This window comes from Pan paniscus, chromosome 4, assembly GCF_029289425.2.
Source record: "Pan paniscus chromosome 4, NHGRI_mPanPan1-v2.0_pri, whole genome shotgun sequence".
Taxonomy (NCBI): Eukaryota; Metazoa; Chordata; class Mammalia; order Primates; family Hominidae; genus Pan; species Pan paniscus.
In genome coordinates this window covers 128,166,496-128,180,357 of record NC_073253.2, presented here as the reverse complement: position 1 = coordinate 128,180,357, position 13,862 = coordinate 128,166,496, and the positions used below count along the sequence as shown (strand labels likewise).

General features: G+C 42.8%; 2 protein-coding genes across 4 annotated transcripts; one reads left to right on the top strand and one right to left on the bottom strand.

The window, feature by feature from the left end:
* Window positions 1–106: 106 nt before the first annotated feature.
* LOC100987427 (cytochrome b-c1 complex subunit 8) lies at window positions 107–912 on the bottom strand. The gene is made up of 2 exons (XM_003829294.6): window positions 759–912; window positions 107–306 (listed from the first exon to the last, which is right to left on the bottom strand). The coding sequence occupies exons 1-2, from the start codon at window positions 910–912 to the stop codon at window positions 212–214; spliced, it is 249 nt and encodes an 82-aa protein (XP_003829342.1). The 3' UTR covers window positions 107–211.
* Window positions 913–1,211: 299 nt separating this feature from the next.
* GDF9 (growth differentiation factor 9) lies at window positions 1,212–9,201 on the top strand. Of its 3 annotated transcripts, none has more exons than XM_063604624.1 (4): window positions 1,212–1,458; window positions 2,322–2,357; window positions 3,414–3,657; window positions 5,244–9,201. In XM_063604624.1, the coding sequence occupies exons 3-4, from the start codon at window positions 3,525–3,527 to the stop codon at window positions 6,212–6,214; spliced, it is 1,104 nt and encodes a 367-aa protein (XP_063460694.1). In that variant the 5' UTR covers window positions 1,212–1,458; window positions 2,322–2,357; window positions 3,414–3,524; the 3' UTR covers window positions 6,215–9,201. The 3 variants fall into 3 exon arrangements, with proteins under 3 accessions (XP_063460694.1, XP_063460693.1, XP_063460692.1); XM_063604623.1 differs by having other exon boundaries at window positions 1,223–1,458; window positions 2,433–3,657; XM_063604622.1 differs by having other exon boundaries at window positions 1,232–2,357; window positions 2,433–3,657.
* Window positions 9,202–13,862: the final 4,661 nt, after the last annotated feature.

The window sequence follows — 13,862 nt, the reverse complement described above, 5'->3', positions numbered from 1 at the left end:
GAGACCAGGCAAAACTTCAAGACTCATGCTGAGGAGGGGCGCTTCATGAACTTGAATATTAGTGGTCACACAGGATTCTACTCACAAAAATGTAATATCACAACAGTGCAGACCATAGGAAGTTTATTGTGTCTTTGAGACACTACAATGCAGACTCCTCTTCCAGAGAAAGGTCTTTCAGAGACAGGGAACCGTCATCCGGATGCGTTGCTCATTTGTCATTTTCATAGGCAGCTGGATTCTTCCTCTTGGATCTCTCGAACTCTTCAGTCCCCCATGTGTAGATAAGATAAAACACTACAAACTCTTTAAAAATTAAGAGAGTAAACAGAGAGCACACATATAAGACATATAGAAGAAAAAAAAAGGTCTCAGTCCTCTTGTCTTCTTTAAAGTATACACTTCAGTAGTTCTTAGCATATCCAAGGCCATGCAACTATCATCACTATCTGCTGCACGTTTAACACAAAGCATTTCACCACTGGTAAGAACTAAATAAAGATGACCTCAGAGGAACATGCTGGAATCACCCGAGTGACCTTGGGCCAGTCATTTCAGTTCTGTAGCTCAGTTTTCCCCATGTAAGATGGGGAGGATAATATGACCAGCTTAAGGGCGGTCAGGAATATTCAATGAGAAAGGTGTGTACGGCAAGTTACAGAGCGCCTGCCCGGCCGCCAGCGCTCAGAGGGGAGGCGCAGTGACTGCTGCTGCTGCTGGGGTCCAGCCTCCCGCTCCCGCGGGCCCAAGGCACTCACGCGGCACCACGCGAAAGAAAGACTCCCGAATGCGGCGCAGAACGTTGGGGATTCCTTTAGTGAAGACGTGCGGATAGGCGCGCTGCTCGAAAGGTGACAAGCTGTAGCTGATCACATGCCGCATCCGCGTCAGATTCCCAAACTCGCGGCCCATTGTGGCGGCGGCCCTGCAGGACCGAGGGTGGACAGGCGCTTGGCTCGCTTTCGCGAAGCGCCGCAGTCCCCGCGGGGGTCCATCCCCAACCCCAGACTCCTGCCCCTGCACTCCTTATCCTTTCCCAGCCCAGCGGGGCGCCCCTAGCCTCCCAGGGTCCACCAACACTGCACAACCAGACCCCACTCACGCACAGGGCTCAGCTCGCCCTCCACAGTCACCGATCCGGTTGACTCGTTCGTCATTTCCGGCAAGATTGGAAGCCGCTCTTGGAGGTCGTGAGGTAACTTCCGGGAGATACCATTTTCCTACTGTCTCTAAGGGATGACGCCTTTGTCCCAGAAAGAAGTGGGCTGACTGGGTGACCCGTAGGTGGGAGGTGCCTTGGAGGCCCTGCCCGGGCCGGTGGGGTGGAGCCTAGCGGAGGACGTCGGGGATTGAACTGACTTTGGGGGACAGTGGACAGGCGGAGGCGCTCACACTTCTCCTCAGCCCTCGGCTTTTCTGTGGAATCCCAGTCAGGAAGCGGCCGAATGCGGGAGGCGGGTGAGGGAACAAAAAGGTGACGAGGAAGGGGCCTGCCGACCTCCGGGGCAGCGCTGGCCAGGAGGTTGGGGCCTGCGAGTCTTCCCAGCTGTAGACAGAGCGCCTCTGAGCCCCGAGGCCGGGCCGCCCCACAGCAGAGGAGCACGAGGTTTTATTTGGCCTTGGCCAGTAGCTCAAAGGGGGCTTCGTTATTTTCAGGCCGTGAGCGACCCCAGCACCAAAATCAGGGACACACATCGAAGGCTTCTCTTGGACTCTGTTTTAGAGTCCACTGGCAGGCTGTTAACGTTCCCAAGAGATAATACAAACGTTTCGTCAGTTTCAGCCACAAAAATAATCAAATAATCGTCAATTGATGAATGCTGAGGCCGCCTCGACAGCAGCCAGCGTCCTCCCCAGATGGTTTGCGTGGGGTGGGGGGAATCACGATGCCCCAGTTCTTTCTTCTCCCCACGTGAGAAGCAAGGAAAGTCGGGTGAGAGGTCTTACTATGTTTTCCCTGAAGTGCATTCTGCTTGACGATGCTGTTGTCAATGTACAGCTGGCCCTGAGGTGTCTTGTCAGTGTTTTGTTAATGGAATTGCTGGCCATATTTTATCTAGGACTAAGCTCTCATTCAACAGTTGGCTGTGTTTTATAACACTACTTACGGACCACGGAGGCTCGGCAGGCAGTCAACTTGTATTTTGCAGACATACCTTAGTTTTCTCATGTAGGTACTGCACAAACTGGCTTCGTATCTTGCACTATGAGTGTAGGCTGACTCTTCCAGCATAGTCTCCTTCGGGGTGGCGCTGGATATCCCCTCATTTCAGCTTTTCATGGTGCTCCTTTGCCTCATTTTTTTAAACCATAATGTCTAGCCTGGTCTCAGCTCCAAGGCAAGAACAGAAATACAGGTAAGGACAGAAATATTGTGGCAAATTCTACCACCATTTGGATGAATAATAATAAAACATTCATTTATTTTATAGCATCTGCAAACATCCCAAAACCTTTCAACCAAAATATGTATAGATGAGTGTGCAGACCAAAGTAAGGACATCAGTATGTTACATTTAAAAATAAGTCAAGGTTAAAGGCGATGTCCTCTTTTAAGAACATCGCAAATACAATTCCAGTACTCCAAGTACATATTCTGTACCCAGCCACCTGGGAGGACTGAGAGACCTAATGGTTTTCTGCTCTCTGGAACTTCTATGCCAGTTGTGACTTTCTCACCCAAATTTGTAAATTCGCAAATTAACATGCAGCGAATAATTACAATTGTAAACACCTGGAAGTGGAAAAGGCCGTGAGGATAAATTGAGAGGAAGAGTAAAGCTAATACCATAAGTTGCATACCAGCAGATCTGAGTATCGTCATGAATAATTGGTTAGCTTTTCCACATGCCTTAGAAGTTTCAGCAAGCACCTAGCGAACATCTTAATCCAAATTTCTCAAAAAATGAGAGATTTTATTTAAGATCATTCCTCAATTTATCTTAGACTTTCAGCTACATAGTTAGTCCGGTAGTGTAACAGTAACAGGTTTTACGTAAATGCCAGGGGAAAAGAGAGGAAAGCTAAATAACCAAGTAAATCTGTATCTAATTAACAAATTGGCTAAATAAGGTGTTATCAGCTGCTTGATATAGAGCTGATAAAATCTTCAGCTAGGCATACTTGAGGCCTGATTACAGAAGTGACCGTAGTCCACCCACACACCTGAAATTTATTTAAGAGACCAAGCTAGGCTCTTCCTGGCCTTTAGGAAGAGGACTGGCATGGAGAAATATGTTCCTCACTAGTTCTCCCAAGCCATGGCACTTCCCAACAAATTCCTCCTTTGGTTTTGCTGCTTTGCCTGGCTGTGTTTTCCTATTAGCCTTGGTTCTCAGGCTTCTGGGGGAGAAGCTCAGATTGCTGCTAGTGCTGAGTTGGAATCTGGGGCTATGCCTTGGTCCTTGCTGCAGCATATAGATGAGAGAGACAGAGCTGGCCTCCTTCCTGCGCTTTTCAAAGTTCTATCTGTTGGGCGAGGTGGGTCACCTAGGCTGCAGCCAGACTCCAGAGCTTTGCACTACATGAAGAAGCTCTATAAGACATATGCTACCAAGGAAGGGATTCCTAAATCCAATAGAAGTCACCTCTACAACACTGTTCGGCTCTTCACCCCCTGTACCCGGCACAAGCAGGCTCCTGGAGACCAGGTAACAGGTATGTAAAAGCAGATTGGTTAACTGGGTGGAGGGAAGATGATAGACACTTCTGCATTTCAATTACAGAAAGGAGCTGAGCCTAGTTCCTTGAATTGCATTTTATTTTGCATAAAACTCAATATCCAGTTGAAACAAATCTGGGACTTGAGCTTATTGTTTATTCCTAACGCTCTCATTGGTTAAGGTGGGCTAATATGATGGAATTTTAAAGCAACACCAGAGACTTAATGGCTTTCAAGGCTGAGCGGAAGTGCTGCTAGAGAATGTTAGCATCTCTTTCTGTTCCACCAAGCTTTTGGCCCAGAAATGGACCTTAAACATCTCTTACAGCTATTGGTGTGATGTGTTAAATAGGATATTTTTCTCTTGTTTGTTACTTTCTGTGAGAGAAAAGCTTAAAGTTCCCGTTTTGAACAGTTGGCCCTTACAAGAACAAAGTATCAGTCCACAGTTTGACTCAGCAGTTAGGTGTGGTGCTTTAAAAAATTATAACATGGTGAAACCCCGTCTCTACTAAAAATACAAAAATTAGCTGGGTGTGGTGGTGCATACCTGTAGTCCCAGCTACTCGGGAGGATGAGGCAGGAGAATCGCTTGAACCCAGGAGGCAGAGGTTGCAGTGAGCCAAGATCGCACCACTGCTCTCCAGCCCGGCAACAGAGCGAGACTCCGTCTCAAAAAAAAAAAAAAAAAAAAAAGTATATATCTACCAGCTCTTGATTTAAAACCATTCTAACCCAACAGGGCAGTTGTATCTGCTTCCTTAATATCCTATTTTAATATAGTGGTTTTAGAGCATCTGTTTTTAATCTCAAGTGTTCTAAATTAACTAGGACCAATTACATTGTTTTAAATTGACTTTCTTCACTAGGGCTTAGAATGTCATCTTAATAAGTCTTGATAAGTGTTTCTATTATGGTTTTCCCTCTAGAGATTATCCAAGAGAAAAATACTACTTTCCTTATCAGCTCAGCTGCTTCTGTGTTTGGAGCAAATTACTCAGAATGAAGCTTCAGGCTGAGCACAGTGGCTCATGCCTGTGATCCCAGCACTTTGGGAGGTTGAGGTGAGAGGATCGCCTGAGCCCAGAAGTTCAAGACCAGTCTGGGCAACATGGCGAGACCTTGCCTCTACAAAAACAAAAAATCAGCTGGGCATGGTGGCTCATGCCTGTAGTCCCAGCTACTTGGGAGGCTAAGGTGGGAGGATCAGTTGCACCTGGGAGGTTGAGGCTGCAGTGAGCCATGATGGTGCCACTGCACTCCAGCCTGGGTAACAGTGAGACCCTGTCTCAAAAAAATAAAAAATAAAAATGAAACTTCAGAATGTAGTGATTCCCTGTTACTTTGATTCACCACCAAATCTGACTTTCTGGAGATAAAATGTCCAGTAAGGTTGCTGGGAATTAGTAATGATACCAATTGCCTTCCTTTTCTATATTAACCCCCATTTTTTTTTTGAGGCTTGAGAAAGTGGGGAAAAGAGAAGGGAGAAAGCATATTATGAAGTACTAATTCTTTGACTTGACTGCCTGTTGTGTTGACTCATTTTCAAGCACTACTGGTAGATTTTTTTTCTTCTTAGGAATCCTTCCATCAGTGGAACTGCTATTTAACCTGGATCGCATTACTACCGTTGAACACTTACTCAAGTCAGTCTTGCTGTACAATATCAACAACTCAGTTTCTTTTTCCTCTGCTGTCAAATGTGTGTGCAATCTAATGATAAAGGAGTCAAAGTCTTCTAGCAGGACTCTCGGCAGAGCTCCATACTCATTTACCTTTAACTCACAGTTTGAATTTGGAAAGAAACACAAATGGATTCAGATTGATGTGACCAGCCTCCTTCAACCTTTAGTGGCCTCCAACAAGAGAAGTATTCACATGTCTATAAATTTTACTTGCATGAAAGACCAGCTGGAGCATCCTTCAGCACAGAATGGTTTGTTTAACATGACTCTTCTGGTGTCCCCCTCACTGATCTTATATTTGAATGACACAAGTGCTCAGGCTTATCACAGCTGGTATTCCCTTCACTATAAAAGGAGGCCTTCCCAGGGTCCTGACCAGGAGAGAAGTCTGTCTGCCTATCCTGTGGGAGAAGAGGCTGCTGAGGATGGGAGATCTTCCCATCACCGTCACCGCAGAGGTCAGGAAACTGTCAGTTCTGAATTGAAGAAGCCCTTGGGCCCAGCTTCCTTCAATCTGAGTGAATACTTCAAACAATTTCTTCTTCCCCAAAATGAGTGTGAGCTCCACGACTTTAGACTTAGCTTTAGTCAGCTGAAGTGGGACAACTGGATTGTGGCTCCGCACAGGTACAACCCTCGATACTGTAAAGGGGACTGTCCAAGGGCAGTTGGACACCGGTATGGCTCTCCAGTTCACACCATGGTACAGAACATCATCTACGAGAAGCTGGACTCCTCAGTGCCAAGACCGTCATGTGTACCTGCCAAATACAGCCCCTTGAGTGTTTTGACCATTGAGCCCGATGGCTCAATTGCCTATAAAGAGTACGAAGATATGATAGCTACAAAGTGCACCTGTCGTTAACAAATGGTCCTCTTAAAACCTTGAGCCTATTTGGCAAAGTAACTACTGTGTGCCTATGTGTGCCTTCAAGAGAAAGCTTCATATATTAAGTCTCTAAATGTAGCATATGTTATATAAAGAGGAGCCTGTGTAGGTTAGTACCGTCTATGGCATCTATCAGGATAAAGGGATAACATCAATTGTTGCTACAGAGCCTTTTTTTATTTCCAAATTTAAATGAAATATAATTATTGTGGAGAACTTTACATTTTTTTCCTTGAGTGATTTTTTTCTTTTCATAGGAGTCTTATTCTTGATAGGGAAAAAACCTTAATTAGCATCAATCCTGGATGGACTTGCAGCTATAAATAGGCAATTCAGATTGCTGTAGTCTTAATGGAAGAATAAATTTCTGTCAATGGCATAAATTTTGTGTGTGTTTTATTAAATATTGCTTTTAAGCTGATCATTTAGCGGGGGAGAGGAAGTGTCTAAAAGCTGGCCATAGCTCGACTTTTGATCCTTTTTCAGAGTGAAAGGGAGGCTAATGTCACCGAAATTCTCATGAAGTTAAGACTCACTAGGACTAGAGAGTAGGCAGTCTAACCCATTTCCGTTGCTTTAGTGTGATTGGTGAACAGTATACTAATTCTCCTTGTTAACTAGCATATATAAATCAATCGAGTCACACAGAACAATATAACATTTGTCCCATTCATGTAAAGGAAATTGCCTTGCATGTTTTTCCAAGAAAACCTACGTACAAGACTTTGTAAGTGTATTTTTTTCTTTATATATTTAAAACCTCTGACCTTATGAAAGGCAGCCAGGGAAGGTTTTTTGTTTTGGTTTGGTTTTTGCTGATTTGCTTAGCTCCCTCCACTCCACCCCCACAGGTTTTTTTCCAGATAGATTTAGAACTGTTCCTACTAAGCTTGCAGTAGTGACTGGTTATGTTACTGACTGGGTCTTATGTGGATGCTAGGGTTTTTATGTAGGTTTTCAATATATCTATTTTGAGAGAGCCCTGGAGGCACAGAGGTAGGGTTGATATTGTGATTTTGTGTTTGAGTTTCTAAAACCTTGATGTATAAACCAAAAGTAACTCCTAGATGTAATAAGTACTTTTTATTCTTGTAAATGATCTTTTCTTGGTGCTATTTTTAGCTTCATTAAATATGCACATACCATATAATTTACCCATTTAAAGTGTACAATTCAGTGGTTTATAGTATATTTATAAACATGGAACACCATCACCGTCATCAATTTTAGAACATGTTCATCACCTCAAAAAGAAACCCTATATGCTTTAGCTATTACTCCCATTTCCTGTCCTGCCCCACTCCCAGCCCTAAGCAACTACGAACTTATTCATAGGTTTCTGATTCAGGACTTTCATATGAATGGAATCATAAAATAGACTGACTCCTTTCACTTAGCATGTTTTCAAGGTTCATCTGTGTTGTAGCATGTATCAGTACTTCTTTCTAGTGACTATATTTCGTTGTATGGCTATACCAAATTTTGTTTATCCATTTGTGGTTGGACATTTGGGCTGTTTCCATTTTTTAGCTATTACAAATAATGCTAATAAAATTCATGTAGAAGTTTTATTTCTTTGGGGTACATACCTAAGAGTGGAATTGCTAGGTCATATGGTAACTCTACATTTAATCATTTGAGGAACTGCTAGACTGTTTTCCAAACCAGCTGCACCATTTTACATTCCCACCAGCAGTGCACGAGGGTTCTGATTTCTCAGCATCCTTTCAACACTCATCTGACTTTTGGGGGATGTTTTTATTTTCTATGGGTACATAATAGTTGTACATATTTATAGGGTACATGTGATATTTTGGTATAAGCATACAATGTATAATGAACTTACTGTTTTATTCTAGCTATCCAAGTGGGTGTGAAATGGTATCTCATTGTGGTTTTGATTTGCATTCTCTTGATAATTAATGATGTTAAGCATCTCTTCATTTGCTTATTAGCCATTTGTGTATCTTTTTTGAAGAATGTCTATTAAGATCCTTTGCCCATTTTCTAATTGTTATGTTTATTGAGTTGTAAGAGTTATATATTCTAGATATAAGTTTCTTACACAATTTTCAACTATTTTCTCATTCTATAGGTTACCTTTTTGTTATTTTATTATAAAATATATAAACATTTTACTATCTTAACTATTCTTAAGTATACAAGTCAGTGGCATTAAGTACATTCACATTGATTTCCAACCATCACTACTATCTTGAACTTTTTCATCATTCCAATCTGAAACTCTACCCATGTAGAGTTAAAAAAAAAAAAAAAAATTCACAGCCTGGGCAATAGACAGGGTTTTGCAGTTACCCATGAAAAAAATCCCAGTCTGGGCAACATTGCAAAACTCTGTCTCCACAAAAAATACAAAGATTAGCTGGGTGTGGTGGCATGAGCTGTAGTCCCAGCTATTGGGGAGGCTGAGGCAGGAGAATGGCGTGAACCTGGGAGGCGGAGCTTGCGTTGAGCCGAGATCGTGCCACTGCACTCCAGCCTGGGCGACAGAGCTAGATTCCATCTCGAAATAAATTAATTAATTTAAAAATCTTCATTTCTTTCTTCTAGTAACCACTATTCTATTATAGCTCTACAAATTTGCTTGTTCTAGGTACTTCCTATAAGTGAATCATTCAATATTTGTCCTTTTATCTCTGACTTCACTTAGCATAATGTTTTCAAGGCTCCTTCAGGTAGCATATATCAGAATTTCATTCCTCATTAAGGCGGAATAATCCATTGTATTCATACCACATTTTGTTTATCAATGGACACTTGAATTGTTTCTACCTTTTAGCTATTGTGAATAATGCTGCTATGAACATTGGTTTACAAATATCTGTTAGAATCTCTACTTTCAGTTCATTTGGATCTATTCCTAGAAATGGAACTGCGGGATCACATGGTAATTCTTTGTGGCTGTGGCATTTTACATTTCTACCAGCAATTTACAAGTATTCTAATTTTTCTACCTCATAGCCAGCACTTGTAATTTTATTTGCTTTTTAAATATATATATATATATTATATAAAATAGCTATCCTAATGGCCGTGAAATGGCATCTCATTGTGTGTGTGGTTTTTTGTTTAGTTTATTTATTACTTTTAGAAAAGTAAAAGAATAGTTACTCCATAGGCAGAGTAGCTTCATTGTGGTTTGGATTTGCATTTCCCTGATAATTGATGATGATGAGTATTTCTTCATGTGTTTACCGACCATTTGTGTATCGTCTTTGGAGAAATGTCTATTCATTCTCTGTCTGTCACCCAGGCTGGAATGCAGTGGCGCCATCTCGGCTCACTGCAACCCCCACCTCCTGGGTTCAAGCAATTCTCGTGTCTCAGCCTCCCGAGTAGCTGGGATTACAGGTGCATGCCACCAGGCCTGGCTAATTTTTGTATTTTTGGTAGAGATGGGATTTCACCACATTGGCCAGGCTGGTCTCAAACTCCTCACCTCAAGTAATCTGCCTGCCTCAGCCTCCCATAGTGCTGGGATTACAGGTGGGAGACACCACATCCAGCCTTGTCCACTTTTAAATATATTTTCTTATTCTTTGGGTTACCTTTTCACTGTGTGTGTGTGTGTGTGTGTGTGTGCACGCGCGTGTGTGTAGAGATGGGTTTCACCATGTTGCCAGGCTGGGTTTTTTTTTTTTTTTTTTTTGAGACGGAGTCTCACTCTGTCGCCCAGGCTGGAGTGCAGTTGCATGATCTCGACTTACTACAGCCTCTACCTCCCAGGCTCAGGTGATCCTCCCACTTCAGCCTCCCAGGGAGCTGGGACTATGGGCAAGTGCCACCACTCCTGGCTAATTTTTTTTTTGTATTTTTAGTAGAGATGGGGTTTCACTGTGTTAGCCAGGATGGTCTCGATCTCCTGACCTTGTGATCTGCCTGCCTCGGCCTCCCAAAATGCTGGGATTACAGGCATGAGCCACCATGCCCGGCCAACCAGGCCGGTCTTGAACTCCTCAGCTCAAGGAATCTGCCCTCCTCAGCCTCCCAAAGTGCTGGGATTACAAGTGTGAGCCACTGCACCCAGCCCCTTTTCGCTCTCTTGATAGTCCTTTGCACAAAAGTAGTCAATTTTGATTAAATCTAAAACATCTATTTTTCAATTTTTTGACTATGCTTTTGGTGTCATATCCAAGGAATCATTGCCAGATCCAATTTTGGGTTGTAAAATCAATGTCATGAAGATTTTTCCCCTATGTTTTCTTCTAAGAGTTTTCCAGTTTTAGCTTTTACTTAAGTCTCGAATCCATTTTGAGTTAATTTTTATATACTCTATGAGGTAGAGGTCCAACTCTTACTCTTGCATGTGATTATCTGGTTGTTTCAGTACCATTTGTTAAGATGACTTTTTCTCCTGTTGAGTTATTTTGGTACTCGTGTCAAAAAATAGTTGACCAGGCTGGGAGCGGTGACTCACACCTGTAATCCCAGCACTTTGGGAGCCAGAGGCAGGAGGATTGCTTGAATCCAAGAGTTTGAGACCAGTCTGGGCAACAAAGTAAGACATCATCTCTACAAAAAATAAAAAATTTAAAAAATTAGCTGGGTGTGGTGGTGCACACCTGTAGTTACAGCTATTCAGGAGGCTGAGGCAGGAGGATTGCTTGAGCTCAGGAGGTTGAGGCTGCGGTGAGCTATGATTATGTGCCTGTACTCCAGGGCGACAGACAGCAAGGTCCTGTCAAGATAGATAGATAGGTAGGTAGGTAGGTAGGTAGATAGATAGATAGATAGATAGATAGATAGATAGATAGATAGACACTTTTTTTTTTTTTTTTTTAAAGAGCCAGTCTCTCTCACTCTGTCACCCAGGCTGGAGTGCAGTGGCATGATCTCGGCTCCACTTCCCAGGTTCAAGCGATTCTCGCACCTCAGCCTCTGGAGTAGCTGGCATTACAGGCAGGTGCCATCACGCCTGGCTAATTTTTGTATTTTTTGTAGAGACAGGGTTTTGCCATGTTGGCCAGGCTGGTCTCCAACTCCTGGCCTCAACTGATGTACCCACCTCGGCCTCCCATAGTGCTGGGATTACACGTATGAGCCACCGTGCCCGCCCAAAACCATATGAATTTTAGAATCAGTTCATTAATTTCTGCAAAAAAGCTAGGATTTTGATAGGGATTGTATTGAATCTGTAGATCAGTTTCGGAAGAATTGCCGTCTTAACAATGTTGTCTTCCAGTTCATGAACATGAGATGTTTTCCATTTGTTTAAATAATCTTTAATTTTCTTTTCTTTTTCTCTTTCTTTCTTTTTTTTTGAGACAGGGTCTTGCTCTCTTGCCCAGGCTGGAGTGCAGTTGCGTGATCTTGGCTTACTGCAGCCTCCACCTCCCAGGCTCAGGTGATCCTCCCACTTCAGCCTCCCAGGGAGCTTGGACTATTGGCAAGTGCCACCACTCCTGGCTAATTTTGTGTACTTTTAGTAGAGATGGGGTCTCACCACGTTGTCCAGGTTGGTCACAAACTCCTGGGCTAAAGTGATCCTCCCGCCTCCCTCCCAAAGTAGTAGGGTTACTGGCCAGGTGCAGTGGCTCATACCTGTAATCCTAGCACTTTGGGAGGCCGAGGCAGGTGGTGAAACCCCGACTCTACTAAAAATACAAAAATTAACCGGGCATGGTGGCATGTGCCTGTAATCCCAGCTACTCAGGAGGCTGAGGCAGGAGAACTGCTTGAACCTGGGAGACAGAGGCTGCAGTGAGCCGAGATATTGCACCACTGCACCCCAGCCTGGGCAAGAGTGAGACTCCATCTAGAAGAAGGAAAAAAAAAAGTGGTAGGGTTACAGGCATGAGCCACCATCCCTGGCCAATTATGTCATTCTTAAGAGTTAAAAAAAGGCCAGGCATGGTGGCTCACGCCTAATCCTACCACTTAAGGAAGCTGAGGTGAGAGGACCCCTTGAGTTCAGGAGTTTGAGACCAGTCTGGGTAATATAGTGAGACCCCTGTCTTTAACAACAACAACAACAACAAAAAATCAGCTGGGCGTGACGGCTCCAACCTGTAGTCCCAGCTCTTCTGGAGGCTGATATGGGTGAATTACACGAGCCTGGGAGACGGAAGCTGCAGTGAGCCATGATTGTGCTGTTGCACTCCAGCCTGGGCGATGGATGGAGCGAGATCCAATCTCTAAAAATAAAAAAAGTAAAAAAGTATCCGGAATGGGCTAGGCACAGTGGCTCATGCCTGTAATCCCAGCAATTTGGGAGGCCAAGGTTGGCAGATCATTTGAGGTCAGGAGTTCGAGACCAGCCTGACCAACATGGCGAAACCCCATCTCTACTAAAAATTCAAAAAATTAGCCAGGCGTGGTGGCGTGTGCCCGTAATCTCAGCTACTTGGGAGGCTGAGGCAGGAGAATCACTTGAACCTGGGAGGTGGAGGTTGCAGTGAGCTGAGATGGTGTCATTGCACTCCAGCCTGGGCAACGAGTGAAAGTCCATTTATTTTTTGCATGACCTCGTTCTGTGCTTGAGTGTGAATGTGGTCTGAAATCTGAAGATTTTGAAAAGAGGAAAGCAGGGGAGTTGGAAAAGAAAATGAAGGGATAATTTTGATAGAAGTTAAGTATTAGGGTCAATGCCAAAATTCAGGGGCAGAAAAATTTTTGGGCATTCTTACAGGTAAGTTCTAAAATGTACTTACCTAAACTTTTTTTGCATAGTGTTTTGATGCTACAGGTGAGTAATGATAGCTTGACATTTAATTTTTTTTCATAGACTTTATTTGTAAATCTAGTCTCACTCATAGGACAGTGTTAATATTCCTGTAATGTGTCAAGGCTGATAGATCTTTTAAATTTAAACTTCAAAGTTTCTCTTACACACTATTGAGAAGGGTATACTAATCACTCAACTCTCTCTCCCATATGAAACCTATTTTCTTTAGTTACTCTTATAAAAGCTGCCACTCTAGAAAACAAATGAGAAAGGACAACAGTGATTTAAATCTGGAAATTTAAGGATGAAGCTACATCTGCCTTAAATAGATGCATTCAGCTTTGGTATTTAGTCCAGATGAGATATGAGGTCACTTAATGTGATGAGTGCCTTAGTATGCCAAGAAACAATGGAGTACGTCAGGAGCTGGTTTTACCTTCAGCTCTGAATTTCCTGCCCTTTATCAGTTTAAATCAGCTCCCGTGTTATGTTGAATACTTCGTGTTTTGCTAATCAGCTTCAAGGGCAGCAGCTACTGGACTTGGTTTAGAGTGCAGTTTAGACAGTCTGTGGGAAAAAAAATTGCTCTTTCATGGGGTAGAGGGGAATGAAAAATGTTCAGACAGAAGAACTTGGTTTATATAAAACTTTATGTAGTCAATTTTAATGAAAAATAAAAATTTAAAAAACAAAAAATTTTTATGTAGTCAATTTTAATGTTTAACTTTGTAAGGATTGTAACTTATAAAGTAATAAATGAAGTGAATTAAAAATTTTAAGATGTTCTTTTAGAGGATGTAAGACCCAAAAATATTTTAGGTATGTAGATTAGCTAAATGGATAACAATAGACAATATGCTGCTTAACCCATTAACTGTTCTCTAAATAGAAACAAAATATAAACACAACCAGGAGATGCAGGCACTTCATCCTTTACCA